This window comes from Rutidosis leptorrhynchoides, chromosome 7 (assembly GCF_046630445.1).
Source record: "Rutidosis leptorrhynchoides isolate AG116_Rl617_1_P2 chromosome 7, CSIRO_AGI_Rlap_v1, whole genome shotgun sequence".
In the NCBI taxonomy this organism is placed as follows: domain Eukaryota; kingdom Viridiplantae; phylum Streptophyta; class Magnoliopsida; order Asterales; family Asteraceae; genus Rutidosis; species Rutidosis leptorrhynchoides.
Window position 1 is genome coordinate 371060821 of NC_092339.1, and position 15485 is coordinate 371076305.

Consider the following 15485-nt stretch of genomic DNA (forward strand, 5'->3'; position numbering starts at 1 on the left):
TAAACCGATAATATTTTTCTAATAAAGACTATTGGGAAAGGCGAGTATTTTGATTGAGTTATACAAAGCCTAATTGGATTGTACCGTTAATGACACTTTTCCTACGGAATCACCTTAAAATAGTTAACACTAGGTTTTTGAGCCCGTGCGTTGCACGGATGTGTAAAAAATCGTGAAAAAATGTAATTTGCAGTTGATATTGGTATGTAAATAGCGATACAAAAAAAAAGGAAAATATAAGAATTATTATAGAGCCCGTGTTGTTAACAAATTTTTAAAAAAAAATTGATTTTAAGAGCCCATGGTGTTGACAAATTTTAAAAATTCCTTGAGTATAAGAGTTCGTGGTGTTGACGAATTTTGAAAGTTCTTTTGAGCCGGTGGTGTTGACAAATTTTAAAAGTGATTTTGGGACCAGTTAATAACTTAATGTCCGTGGTGTTGACGAATTTTGAGTTTAAGAGTCCGTGGTGTTGACGAATTTTGAAAGTTCTTTTGAGCCCGTGGTGTTGACAAATTTTAAAAGTGATTTTAGGTGGTGTTAATAACTTAATGTCTACACTTTTTTTTTTACTTACCATTAATATCTTTTTAATATATAAACTATATACTACGTAATATTTAGAGTACATTGAAATATTGTGATGGAACGTAATATTAGTAAAGTATAAGTTATATTATTTTAGAATTACTATATACAATAAGTTTTTGAATAAAAGTATAACCTGCGAGTTTAATTTTGGAAAAGTTGTTAGTCATTTCAGTAAAATAATGGTACTATGAGAAGTCGTCATGTATAATTAATTAATATTAATAATAATAAATAGTATTCCCAAGTAAGCTAACACAGTACTTGTTTAGTATTTTGATATATCTAATATATAACTATATATTCCCGAAGTTTATTTTATTTAAATTAAATAAAAAAATTCCGTTAGAAAAGTTTCGGTTGTCGGGGGCAGGTGACTCCGGTTGCACCATGCTAGATCCGCCCCTGGTTGAGGACTTGAGGGGTCTGCCGGGCGTTGCCGCAGCGCCCATTTTGTTTAATGTATTTGTGTTGCCATGAAGTGTTTGGTGTGTGTATAATTTGTGTGTTTGGAAGTGGCCAATTGCGCCGTTATAATTTAATAACGTGGTACGTTACATGATAAAGTTAGTAAACATTTATTGTAATAAAGTACGTGCTTTATATTTCATGGAATAAAAATATAGCTTAAACGGACAAATGAAAAATAAAAAGTTAAGGAAAGAAATTAAAATATTAAGAAGTGGAAGGGTAAGAATGAAAAATAAAAAGTTTTGGGAGATATTTTTTTATTGTTTTTTGACCTTCAATTCTGGTGAGAAATTGTAATTTCATCAAAAATAAAAAGGGTGAAAATATAAACTTTTATAAAATAAAGAAAACAGAGAGATTGAGGACTTATCCTATGCCTCCCCTAGTCCCATTAGAAAGAGTTGATACCTAACCATATACGAAGTATCAATTGAAATATAATAATTAATATTAATATATGGTAATAAAATAATATTTTAGATAAATACAATCTGTATATTAAAATATTTAATTTAATAATCTATATATGGTAATTATATTAATTTTATATTTAATTCGATTAATAATAGAATGACACGTGGAATTATGTAACTCAGATTAATTAATAGAATGGCACGTAAGACAATTTAATTTAGATTAATTGAGAAGATGACACGTAGGATTCATGGCACATGCTTTATAATAATGTATAGATGTATAGATATGCACGCATAATTTCTTTGTTAAAATTCAATCATGCTGTAGTTTACAGCATCCATGACTCTAACTGAATGCTTTGTATTTTCATTTAAGTTATTAGGTTTTTCAATACGCAGTTACTTGCGTTGTTGGTTAATATAGTTGAAGGTATATGTTAAAAATGAGGGAAAACAGTAAATTGTGACTTTACCCTTGAAAACAGTAAAATGAGTGTGCTATTTGTATATTTGAGTATTTGACATCTCAAAGCAAATCCTAAATATGGCTTGTAAATCATTGTATCCCCTAATAATTCCTCAATAGGGGAGAATGTACATACTAAAAACTCATACTCATATCAACCAACGTTTCATATAAGGATCAACCTTAAAATCCTTTCATTGCATATAAAAGTTTAATTATACTATACTAACAGTTATTAAATTAAATTAAATAAAATGATGCAAATAAGCTTAATAGACAAAAACATATTCGAAGAGTAACATTATACCTTTCAAATAAACTGCCTACCCAATAGTAACTAAAAATATTATGAATCTTGCTAATATATGCTTCGGGACATATTTATTAGAATGTATTTAATAGGCTTGTAATTTTCTTAGTATCATGATTTGTATAATTCGTCTACGCATAGAAATGGTAAATTTTAGTTTGAATTAATGAGTAGTAAATACTAGAAAATAATATATAAAAAATGTTGAATATATTTAATGCACCTTAATGTATGTAACAGATACATATATTATTAAAATTCGATACTAATATTGAAAACGTATATAATGATTTATACATAAAAACTAAGAATTCTAAAATAAAACGAAAAAAGGCAAAATAATTAATAATAATAATAATAATAATAATAATAATAATAATAATAATAATAATGAATAATGAATAATAATAATAATAATAATAATAATAATAATAATAATAATAATAATAATAATAATAATAATAATAATAAAGCGGGTTCAGAAGAGTTTGATGGCGCAAGATATTGGTGCCGGTGCTGCTGCTCATATTTTTACTAGGATAGGTTTTGCTATTGCTAGAGGTGTATGGGCCCAGATTGTCTCTAGGCTTCCCACTAATTTTTTGTAAGTTTTAATACTTTTAAGTTTATTATAATAATAATAATAATAATAATAATAATAATAATAATAATAATAATAATAATAATAATAATAATAATAATAATAATACCTTTTAAGTTGTGAATTCCGCACATAATAATACCTTTTAAGTTGCACTACCCAACCCAAGTTCCGTTAAATTGGTACCGGCGGCATCTTTGCGTCCGAAAAGTATTTGTTGCCAACATCAGTTCTCGCACATAACCAAAAACCTGCCCTTTTTCAACTTTGTTCATGCTATTATTATGCTATTCACGATGATGTTATATTTTTCCACATGTTTTTCACGTGTTGGGTATTTGTGCACACCAACTGTTTGTAGAAATGCTTGAACCACATTTGTTGTCTTTACTTACAATTTTGTGGGTCAGAATTTGATTTCAAACTGGTCACAAAGCTCCCATTTTTGTTAGTTATTTTGATAGTTTTGATTTGGTTTGTTGCTTTCCAATAAAAAAGGTAAATGCTACTTTACGACATTTGTAAATTTATTCTATGGGATTGATGGATACTGACTTTTTACATGAAAAGATTGCATCTTTTTGTTGAAATAATGTGCTATAAATTGATAGGAAGTACTGGGAAGATTGTATGTAAAGGACTAATTTTTGGATATTATTGTTTGATAGATGAGATTCATGAAGCCACTCAGGTTGTGCCAGGACTTGCAGAAGCTAAATATTTTGGAACGAGGTCGATTTCTTGGTTTGGATGTTGGCGATAAATATGTCGGTCTCGCAGTTTCAGATTTTAACAACCAAATAGCCTCACCTTTAAGGTATTAACTAGTTGCAAGTTCATAATAATAATAATTTTTAAAATGAACTTAGTGCATCTATGATATCTTGATGATGCAAAAGTAAAAGTATCTGCACTACTTATCTTTACTTCTTTGTATAGTGTACTTGAGTTAAAATTTTATGTTTTGATATGATGCAGTGTTCTTGTTAGGAAGAAAAGTAATATTGATTTAATGGCTCTTGATTTTCAGCATTTGGTTAGTTTCCTTATACTTTTTTGCGATACAAAAACTTAATGTTTGGTTTAAGTACGAAAAATGGTTTCTTATTTTTTCACCTTCATTTTTCTAGATATATGGAACTTGTTTTCTACCCCTTAAAAGCTACAGTATTAATTTTTTTTTCCAGTTTAGTTAACAAGATTTTGTTAAAATACAATGCAAATTTAGAATAATATGGAATTAGTAAATGTATATGGGTAAAATATCTAGATATTAATATGTATAAGAAAATATCTAGATATTAGAATATGAGAGAAAAATCTAGAAATTGAAATGTAAAAGAAAAATCTAGATATTTGTAGGTTGTAGAAATATCTAGATATTTATATATCCATGGAAATATCTAGGTTCTAGAATGTTCCATGGAGTAGTATAAATATGGGAGGAGATTTCATTTGTGTTGTGTGAAGTTGTGAGAGTGAAATAAGAAGTGAGTTGTGAAGAAGAGAAGAAGAGTGTGAGTTAGCGAAAGTAGAGAAGAGAAAGCTTGTAAGTAATATTGTAATTGTAATTTAATACAAGTGTTTTTGTTAAGTTTCCCGATCAAGCCTTAGTTTGTGTTTAAGTTCTTAGTGCACTTTTGTTGTTCTTATTATATGGTCGGCTCTGCCGCCTAAGTAATATATGGTCGGTTATACCGCCTAAAGATATATGGTCGACACTGTCGCCTAAGTACATTGTGCACTAAGGATTTATAAAATTAAAGGCTAACCAACGTCAAAGTGTTGGTGTAGTGAGTCTAGTATAGTCTAGGTACTCTATAGTGGGTGTGTTGGGCTCGTCGAAGCTTCCAACAATTGGTATCAGAGCGGGTCGTTCGGGACCATTTCTAGTGGAGGAAATCGGTAAACGTTGGACGTTTACATCGTCTTGTTAACACCAAGGCCCCAAGGGAGATTCTGTCGGAGCACAGTTAGGAACTGTGAAAGCTCATCGGTCAGGGACCAAGCTTATTGGACGTTGGACGTCATGATGACAGATCTTGCAAGTACGAGCAGTGGAATCAAGAGTCTCAATAACCACAACTATGGTTTTTGGCGGACTTGCATAGAATCCTACCTACAAGGACAGGATTTATGGGAAATAGTTGCTGGTAGTGACACTACGCCTCCATCGAAAGAAAATGCCGAAGCCTTGAGAAAATGGAACATCAAGGCCGGGAAGGCTTTATTTATATTGAAGACTACAATCGAGGAGGATCTATTGGAGCACATCCGTGACGAGAAAACACCAAAGGCAGCTTGGGAAACTTTTGAAAAATTATTTTCAAAAAAGAATGAAGTACGCCTCCAGCTCTTGGAAAATGAGCTCGCGGGTATCTCACAAGGAAGTCTGTCTATTTCTCAGTATTTCACCAAGGTGAAATCTATTTGTCGTGAGATATCTCAACTTGCTCCCGAAGAGAAAGTGAGTGATGCAAGGATGAAGAGAATTATCATCCATGGCTTAAGATCCGAGTATAATGGATTTATAGCCGCTGTGAGAGGATGGCCTACTCAACCATCATTAATAGAGTTGGAGAATTTATTGGCTAACCAAGAGGCATTAGCCAAGCAGATGAATGAAGTGAGCATAAAAGGCGAAGAAGAAGCACTCTTCACCAATAAGAAGAAAGCTATGTCTCGAAGACAAGAAGTGACTAAAGAAAGACATACATATGGAGGCAAAGGTCATCTAAAACCAAAAAGCAATGCTTCAGGGGGAGCTCAACAAGGAAGAAAAGATCATCGCCAACAATATGGAGAGAATGATAAGAGAAAGAATGGTGAATGCTTCAATTGTGGCAAGAAGGGTCATTTTGCTCGAGAATGTAGATTCTCCAGAAGGCGAACTTTCGAAGGAAATGTGACTACCGCAAGAGATGAGAAGAAAGAGGTCACATCCGAAGCAACCATTAATGAAGAAACATGGGATGCAGAAGCTGGACTCTCTGTTGAAGCTGACATAGATGATCAAGCTCTTACAACAACTTTAAAGTCAAAAATAAACTACAAAGACGATTGGATCATCGATTCTGAGTGCTCAAATCATATGACCAATGATGGGACAAAGCTGCAAGAAATGGAGGATTACAAAGGAAAGAGAGTCGTGTTGACAGCCAACAATTCAAGGTTGTCTATTTCTCACATTGGAAAGACAATAATTCCAAATGAAGGCGACTCTCAAAAGCTCCAACTCGAGAAGGTGTATCTTGTCCCTGGCCTAAAGAAGAATTTACTGTCAGTACCACAACTGACAGCAGAAGGGAATTATGTGCTCTTTGGACCAGAAGATGTGTCCGTATTCAAGAGAGTGAAGGTGGTTGGCAATCCAATTATGCAAGGAAGAAGAATAGAGTCGGTCTATGTACTATCTGCTGAAACAGCATATGTGGATAAGACTCGAAAGAATGAGACGGCTGATCTTTGGCATGAACGTCTTGGGCATGTGGGCTACAACAAGTTAAAGGAGATGATGGTAAAACATATAGTAAATGGGCTTCCTCAAATTGATATCCGAACAGGTACAATATGTGTTGGATGTCAATTTGAAAAAGCTCACCAATTGCCATTCAAGGAGTCACAACATCAGTCCAAGACACCACTAGAGCTCATACACTCAGACGTCTTTGGCCCAGTTAAACAAACATCACTTGGAGGAAAAGTCGGAGACTTCTCAAGGTATGTGTGGGTTTACTTCATGAAGGAAAAGTCGGAGACTTTTCAGAAGTTTAAAGAGTTCAAGAAGAAGATGGAAAGTGAGCTCAATAATAAGATTAGGTGCTTACGCACAGATAATGGAGGAGAATATTTATCGACTGAGTTCAATATCTATCTAGAGAAGCACAAGATTAGAAGACAATTAACTTGTCCCAATACTCCACAACAGAATGGAGTCGCAGAACGCAAGAATCGTCACCTTGCCGAAACTTGTAGAAGTATGCTTCATGGTAAGAATGTACCAGGAAGATTTTGGGCCGAATGTATGAGGACAGCTTCATATGTGATTAATAGGCTTCCACAAACAAAGTTGGGGCATATCTCACCATATGAAAGATTATGGAAGATCAAGCCGACCGTCAACCATCTCAAGGTTTTTGGATGTGTATGCTACGTCTTCGTGCCAGATCATCTACGAAGAAAATTTGATAAGAAGGCAATTCGGTGCATTTTTGTTGGTTATGATGAATCAAGAAAAGGATGGAGATGTTGTGATCCAAATACTAGAAAGTGTCATACTTCAAGAAATGTGGTATTTGATGAAGCGTCTTCATGGTGGTCACCTCAAAAGATAGAGCTTCCAGAATCTCATGGATTAGAAGAAGGTCCAGAAGAAAAAGAAGAACCTAAAGAGCAGATATTGGATCCAATAAAAGAAGGAGAAGGGTCGTACTCTAAGGAAAAGAGTCCATGGAAAACTGGTGTGCATCAATCTGTATCCGAGGAGGTTCGTCCAAGTCAAATGGATGTCGAGGAGCATGTACAAGAATTACGGAGATCAACAAGGCCGAGGCAACCTAATCCGAGGTATGCCAATGCTGCTCATGTGGATGAATCAATACCTATTGAGCCTTCTACTTATGAAGAAGCAGCACAAAGTCGAGAGTGGCAGAAAGCAATGGAAGAAGAAATTAATGCACTAAAAAAAAACCAGACATGGAGTTTAGTTCCAAAGCCAAAAGATGTAAAACCAATATCTTGTAAATGGGTTTATAAGGTGAAGACTCGATCAGATGGCTCCATTGAAAGGTATAAAGCTCGACTTGTTGCTAGAGGTTTTTCTCAACAATATGGGCTGGATTATGAAGAAACGTTTAGTCCAGTGGCGAAGATCACAACAATTCGAGTTCTACTAGCTTTAGCCGCTAGCAAATCTTGAAAGTTGTGGCAGATGGATGTCAAGAACGCTTTCTTACATGGAGAACTTGACAAAGAAATTTATATGGAGCAACCAAGAGGCTTTGAGAACAAGTTCCATCCTGACCATGTCTGCAAATTAAAGAAAGCACTATACGGCTTGAAGCAGGCTCCAAGAGCTTGGTACGGGAAAATTGGTGAGTTCTTAGTACAAAGTGGTTTCGCAGTTGCTCCTTCAGATTCTAGTTTATTTGTGAAACAAGATCAAGGAAAACTAGCCATAGTGCTAGTATATGTGGATGACTTAATCATCACGGGAGATCACTATGAGGAGATCCAAAGAACAAGAGCGAATCTGTCTATCAGATTTCATATGAAGGAGCTTGGAGAACTCAAACATTTTCTTGGACTCGAAATAGAGCAGAAAAGAGAAGGATTATTTCTGGGACAACAGAAATATGCGCGAGATCTTTTACAAAAGTACGGAATGCTTAATTGCAAACCTATCTCAACCCCAATGGATCCGAATACAAAACTACGAGCAGATGAAGGAAAAAGTCTTCAAGATGTTACCATGTATCGAAAGATGGTCGGAAGTCTTATTTATCTCACACTAAGCCGGCCAGACATATCTTATGCAGTTGGAGTGGTTAGTCGATACATGAGCAATCCGAAGAAGCCTCACCTTGATGTTGTACGACGCATCTTAAGGTATGTTAAAGGCACTATCAACTTTGGTATTTTATACAAGAAAACAAAAGAATGTCACGTGACTGGATATTGTGACGCCGATTACGCTGGAGACTATGATACACGACGGTCAACAACTGGATACATGTTTAGTCTTGGATCGGGAGTAATATCATGGTGCAGCAAGAGACAACCAACTGTATCCTTATCAAGCACTGAAGCAGAATATCGATCGGCATCATCAGCAACACAAGAAATTACATGGTTGAAACAACTAATGGAAGATCTTCATCAATCAACAGATTATCAAGTAAATCTTCTTTGCGATAACCTATCAGCTATACGACTAGCAGAAAATCCAGTCTTTCATGCAAGAACAAAACATATAGAAGTGCACTATCACTATGTTCGTGAGAAGGTCCTTAAAGGAAAAATCAAGATGGTGCCAACAAAGACAGATGAACAGGTTGCAGATATATTCACCAAGAGCCTAAGTAAATCAAAGTTTGAAAAATTCAGAGAAGCACTTGGAATGGTCTGCAAGACATCGTTGGAAGAAAATTTGCATTGAGGGGGAGTGTTAAAATACAATGCAAATTTAGAATAATATGGAATTAGTAAATGTATATGGGTAAAATATCTAGATATTAATATGTATAAGAAAATATCTAGATATTAGAATATGAGAGAAAAATCTAGAAATTGAAATGTAAAAGAAAAATCTAGATATTTGTAGGTTGTAGAAATATCTAGATATTTATATATCCATGGAAATATCTAGGTTCTAGAATGTTCCATGGAGTAGTATAAATATGGGAGGAGATTTCATTTGTGTTGTGTGAAGTTGTGAGAGTGAAATAAGAAGTGAGTTGTGAAGAAGAGAAGAAGAGTGTGAGTTAGCGAAAGTAGAGAAGAGAAAGCTTGTAAGTAATATTGTAATTGTAATTTAATACAAGTGTTTTTGTTAAGTTTCCCGATCAAGCCTTAGTTTGTGTTTAAGTTCTTAGTGCACTTTTGTTGTTCTTATTATATGGTCGGCTCTGCCGCCTAAGTAATATATGGTCGGTTATACCGCCTAAAGATATATGGTCGACACTGTCGCCTAAGTACATTGTGCACTAAGGATTTATAAAATTAAAGGCTAACCAACGTCAAAGTGTTGGTGTAGTGAGTCTAGTATATTCTAGGTCCTCTATAGTGGGTGTGTTGGGCTCGTCGAAGCTTCCAACAGATTTTTCGGTTAATATTTTCATTAAAGTCCAATTTGAACTCACATCTTGTTTTTGAGTGCAGATATCAGAGCTTTCTTTGTCGGCCTTTATAGTTGGATACCCGTTTAACATGCAAAAGAACTCCCCTGATGTAAGTTGTTTAAAATACATTTTCAATTGTTCATTTGTTCACTATGAAATTCATTCATTTATCTTATTTGGCCATATCATTTAGGCTACCCAAGTGAAAGTATTTATTGATGATCTTACTAAAACTGGAAAACTTGACGATATACAATATACCTTTTGGAACGAGTCCTTCACAACAAAGGTATGGAATTTTTTAATGTACTTTGCATTAGATGATATGTAGCATATCAAAGTATACAAGCCTTAGCCTTATGATTTATGTTTGTTACATAATAAATTAATATAATTCAAGAATCACTTTTTTGTAAGTTATCTAGATGGTAGTTGATGCGGTTAATTTGGTGACAGTCTATTGACTTATTAATGAAGCCATTGAATTTCCACCCAAAGGAAGCAAAAACAATAAGTGACAAATTTGCTGCTGTTGGGATACTTCAGGTATTTTGCATATGTTCTTCCTTTTTAATTCTACTATTTTGTTTTAATTTCTTTAAGAAATTAAAAATCTCTATCAATGTGTGTCAATGATTCTTGCTTTCTTATGTCATACTAATATGGATGGGCTTTTCATTGGCGATAAAAAAAAGGCTACCCAGAAGGGCGACTAATCCGACCCCATACTTTGATGTACGCAACCCAACATGATTACTCCCTGACTGTTTTCAACACATCCCTGACCACTACTCTGATGGTTGTTTCATTGGTAATATCGGGTGTAAATTAACAACATATTATTTTTTGGTGTTTTGCAGGGTTATCTGGATTTTATGAACAGGAATGAGGTGAATAAATAATGTTATGGATATTATATGGGTTTGATTTTGAAGTATGGCACCAAACCAAGAGCTTTTATAGGTTTCTTAACTGCTGTAGGTTGGGTTATTTCGGAGTGTAATGTTGTTAGAATATTTGTTATTCAGATCACATCTGTAGTTTAGGTCCAAGTTTTTAATGACAGGTTATGTAAGGCAGTAAGGTATTATTTGTTTTTTATTATTTGATTTTTTTGTTTTGTTTTTGGTTCTAGGTCCCATTTCTACTAATTAATTTTCCGATAGGATACGATAGGATGCTACTTTTATTATTTGATTTTTTTGTTTTGTTTTTGGTTCTAGGTCCCATTTCTACTAATTAAAAATGAAACCTCCACGATTGACCATTTGCATCTTAGCAACAAGTAAATAAATAGAATGTATGAAAACTGCATGGTAAAGGTTACTTAAAAAACTTTCATCCGTGTACCCGGTAGTCTTACCGTTCCCTGAACAAATGAACACCTAATTGGGTTTTCAAAGTAATTAGTGTTTGGAATCATCATCAAATAAACTAGAGAGTGTGTTTTGTGTCTCACATCCTACTAGGAGGTTAAACGACAAAACTTGGTAAGTTGAAAAGCAAAAATTGCGACTATAATGAAATTACAGGTTCACACAAGGTGTATACAAGTGGTGTTGCAAGTGGAAAATTATGGTCGAAATTTGATGGATGAATGAGGACTCATGGAGTCATGGGTCACCTTGGAAGTGGTCAAAAGACCATTGATACTGAATTTTTGGCCATCTTCAAAGGTTGAGCACATAAATAAACACAAACACAATCAGCTGCTAAAAGTACACGTACATTAACTAATAATAACAATAATAACATTAAACATATGGCTACATAATACTCCTAAATATTGTGACATAGGCTGGCCGGTTCGTGTAGCTTGTATATCAAAGCTTCAGGAAATATTAAGTATCGCATGTCGTGATTTAGCGTGCCGTGATCTAGTGAGGAATCCTTCATTTGAGGTGTATTGTACAATACGGATTGGAAGTTGAGTGATTTTTTTGCTTATGCAAAGACTAATGCACATCTGCAAGTCTTGATCGCTTTCTAGCTCGATCCATAATGGTCGAGTCAACCCTTGAAATGAGTAGGTCAGCCTGTAATCATTGAGATGAAAATTTTGAGAGATTATCGTTTTCAGATCTGCAAAATTTACTGAAGCCGAGACCGAGATACGCACATCCATGACACCTACGTCACCTATTATTCATCGTAATAAAAGCATTATCGGTTATTGCATATAATGGAAACAGCAAAAATTGCACATGTGAACAATTTAAAATAGATTAGACTTTATTGGAAATTTAGATAGAGGTTATATCAAGCTAGTTTACAATTAACCTTAACATACAATAATAATATTCACACGTCACTTAACCAACTCATATTTGAAAATTAAAAATCCCTATAATTAATTTGAAAGTCGATACATTTTTTGGTGGTTCTGGTTTGAGTTTTTGACAACGGATAAAAAAACTAGGAATCTGATCATTACCTCTGTCATTAGTATTATTATTAAGGGTTGTTGAATTGGATGTTCCACATTTTTGTTGCTTGATATCCTCCTTACAATCTCGTTGAATTTCGCCGACTGCGCGTTTGAGGCCACCCTCAAAGTTAATCTGTTATCAAAACAAAGCAAATATATTAGCTGCAAAAGAATAGTACTCCGTAATAGCTAATAATTATAATTAATAATAATAATAGTTGAGTATATTATTATTATAATTATAAAACTATTATTATTACCCCTTCTTTTAGAACTCAAAACTTATAAAAACTTATAAATAGTATAGTTTGCAAGTATTACTAGTTGACACAAAACTTTCCACGTTTGACAAATTGACACAAATAAACTCAAAACTTATGAATAGTATAGTTTCCAAGTTTTACAAATTGACACAAAAATTTTTAAGTTTTACAAATTGACACAAACTCAAAACTTATGAATAGTAGTTACCATTATACATATAAAGAAATGGATAGATTCGAGAAAGAAAACGCATACCTTTAACGATGACAATTGATCTTCTTCTACTTTTTCCAATGCTTTAAAAGTGTCAGCATCTAGAACCAGTGACTGATGACCAAATTCTTCGCCAGAAGAAAGCTTGAAACTTGGCAAACAACTTTGTAACGTTAATAAGAATGACTTCAAGAATTCACACGAGTTGTTGTTCTTGTTGTTGTCGATTGATGAGAAGAAGAACTCAAACACATAATCGAGATCTTCGGTGTAAATATTTCTCAAACATATGGCAATGGCAAGATCTCCAGAATTCATAACACAACCGGCCACGTGTGTTTCGCGAGTTAAAAGTGTATTCAGAACGAGCCCCGCCATCCCGTCATGTATTTTAATACAAGAATCATAATAACCCTTGAAAGCATCATCACAATAACCGTTATCCAACTTCATCGCACACTCTGGACCCTCATTACTATGGTGGGTCCAAACTTGACAAATAGTTAGGCCATGGGATTTAGTCAGGATCGATAGTGCTTCTTGAATTTCAACGGTTGCATGTTTGAGGCCATCCTCAGACTTAATCAAAACAAAAAAGCAAATATATTAGCTGCAAAGTAAAATAATTGATAATAATAATTTAATTTGTTATTGTATTTTCATAAACACTGAAGATGAATTAGCTTATGACACATACCTTAAATGATGACAATTGATCTCTTTCTGGTTTCTCCAATTCCAATGCATTAAGAGATGACAATTGATCTTCTTCTGGTTTACTCAATTCCAATGCTTTAAGAGTGTCAACATCTAGAACCAGTGACTGATGACCAAATTTTGCGCCAGAAGAAAGCTTGAAAGTTGGCAAACAACTCTCTAGTTTTATAAAGAGTGAATCCAAGAAGACATAAGGGTGGATTTTGTCATCTAATTTGAACATCATCTCAAAAGGAAAATCAACATGTCCAATACAATTAACGTTCTTCAAGCACATGGCAAGACAACAGTAAGATTCAGTGCCAGGGATAAAATCCTTAAACTTCCCTTTTTTAATATTTGTGGTGAAATATGTTTGGTAAGTTTCAAGTGCCTTAAGAGCGAGTTTACAAGACCCCGCTTGTATATGGTAACAATTTTTCAGATAATCATGAAAATCATCCGTACGATGAGCGATTACTCTGCTTATCCACTTGTCATTCCCATTTTCAGCATAACGGTAGTTCCAAATTTGAAAAAGAACTAGGCCATGAGATTCTTTAAGGGTCAAAGCTGCTTTAAAAAGTTCACCTAACGTGCCTACCACGGCGCCCACCTCCTCTCTAATTTTCTGTTATTAAAACAAAAAAGGGAATACATTATATTTATATTTAACAAATTTCAAATGGAAGTTAAGGTTTTTCTTATTTCACCATCAACCACAACCTAACACTTTCTTTCCATCAATTTTACCTTGTTATGTACTCCGTATATGTATATGTATATATCTATATGTATATTAACAATTTACAACAAGCTAAGGTTTTTCATTAACAATAATAATGAAAGTTAAGGTTTTTCCCTATTATACTGTCAACCACAATCTAACACTTTCTTTCCATAGTCAATTTTAACTTAATAATAATATGTATACGTAATGTTTTACAGTATCTTGTCTCCAAACAAACATGATACATATATTCGATCCTATATAATCTATTTATATTATTCACTTATTAACGCTTGTAATATATGAAACATGATTCAATGTAAAAGTGTAAGGAACTGTCTAATAAAAAATCATAATCAAAGTCTTAACCATAAATAAGATTTTGATTCGATGGATCTGAGAGAAGAAAACACATACCTTTAATTTCTTCTCCTGTAATTGACGATAAGGATCTATGTTCATCCTATCAAGTTCAATAACTCCTACACTCACTAAATTAAGTAAATTGCCTGCGTATGTGTATATATACGTACTGTACCACAAATTAATAAGCCTAGAAAAATAACAATAATGAAAACCAGGGTTTTTAGTTTGAACAAGGGAGTCGCTGGTTATATATAGGATGACAATATAACTAATTTAAATATATTTATTGCCCAATCGAATCGAATTATTTATTATTAATGACTATGTTTAGAAAATCGCTATTATATAAAATTTCCTAATTAAAATTATAATATGATGTTTTAGTTTCCTTATATTTAAGAACTGCTTGGAGAGGAAGTCGATCTTTTACTTGGAGAGGAAGTCTATGAAAGATATACGATAAATCGTATTATATTATATTTACATATAGATGTGTCTTTGAACATAAGCAAGATAGAAACCGCTTAAGGTTAAAAAATTTATAAGAGCTCAAAATTTTAAATATGTAAATATTTTTCTCAATATATTAATTAAATCAAATAAAAAATTGTCAATTAAATTTAAATTACATTGTTTTTAATAGTTAAATACAATATAAGTAAATAAATACATAAATTGGAGTATTATTTTTGTATGCGTAGTAAAAAAATTTAACATATATGTGGGCCCATTTTTTTTTTACGTCTAGCGTCTTTGAATTATTGGGACGGCCCTGTTTACATATAATATGAATTCATGAATATATTGCAAGTAGTAATTTAATTTAATTAAAATATAAGATTATGAAAATTATTTTAACCATTCAGGTTTGCTTGAATGGCCACCGAGTTGCCAATGAAGCACACCACCCGGGTTCAATTCCTGGCTATGCCAAATTGTTCAAAAATGGAATGTGACTAAAGGGTGCGCGTAATGTGCAATTCAACCGGTATCAGGTCTCGCGCTCGACTAGAGGGTGCACATAATGTGTAATTCATCCGGTACCAAATTTTTTCAGTACTAATTATATTTGAATGTTATTTTAGTAGTAGTTTAT

The 15485-nt window shown here is 33.4% G+C and overlaps 2 protein-coding genes across 3 annotated transcripts; one reads left to right on the forward strand and one right to left on the reverse strand.

Moving 5' to 3' along the window:
* Positions 1–2990: 2990 nt before the first annotated feature.
* On the forward strand, positions 2991–10831 carry LOC139858593 (uncharacterized). 2 transcript variants are annotated; one of them, XM_071847424.1, is made up of 7 exons: positions 2991–3351; positions 3522–3670; positions 3832–3889; positions 9733–9801; positions 9886–9981; positions 10149–10238; positions 10553–10831. In XM_071847424.1, the coding sequence occupies exons 2-7, from the start codon at positions 3522–3524 to the stop codon at positions 10592–10594; spliced, it is 504 nt and encodes a 167-aa protein (XP_071703525.1). In that variant the 5' UTR covers positions 2991–3351; the 3' UTR covers positions 10595–10831. The 2 variants fall into 2 exon arrangements, with proteins under 2 accessions (XP_071703525.1, XP_071703526.1); XM_071847425.1 differs by lacking the exon at positions 10553–10831 and having other exon boundaries at positions 10118–10184.
* A 631-nt stretch (positions 10832–11462) lies between these two features.
* Positions 11463–14547, reverse strand: LOC139859528 (uncharacterized). The gene is made up of 5 exons (XM_071848307.1): positions 14441–14547; positions 13295–13924; positions 12640–13176; positions 12127–12253; positions 11463–11831 (listed from the first exon to the last, which is right to left on the reverse strand). Exons 1-5 carry the CDS (start codon positions 14483–14485, stop codon positions 11524–11526), a joined length of 1647 nt encoding a protein of 548 aa, XP_071704408.1. The 5' UTR covers positions 14486–14547; the 3' UTR covers positions 11463–11523.
* Positions 14548–15485: the final 938 nt, after the last annotated feature.

Coding starts and splice junctions, on each gene's coding strand:
- LOC139858593 (XM_071847424.1), top strand. CDS start 3,522: ATGAGATTCATGAAGCCACTCAGGTTGTGCCAGGACTTGCAGAAGCTA. Junction 3,890..9,732: donor CTCTTGATTTTCAGCATTTG/GTTAGTTTCCTT, acceptor TTTTGAGTGCAG/ATATCAGAGCTTTCTTTGTC. Junction 9,802..9,885: donor TGCAAAAGAACTCCCCTGAT/GTAAGTTGTTTA, acceptor CATATCATTTAG/GCTACCCAAGTGAAAGTATT.
- LOC139859528 (XM_071848307.1), bottom strand. CDS start 14,485: ATGAACATAGATCCTTATCGTCAATTACAGGAGAAGAAATTAAAG. Junction 13,925..14,440: donor TACAGGAGAAGAAATTAAAG/GTATGTGTTTTC, acceptor TTTTAATAACAG/AAAATTAGAGAGGAGGTGGG. Junction 12,254..12,639: donor ATCAATTGTCATCGTTAAAG/GTATGCGTTTTC, acceptor TTTTGATAACAG/ATTAACTTTGAGGGTGGCCT.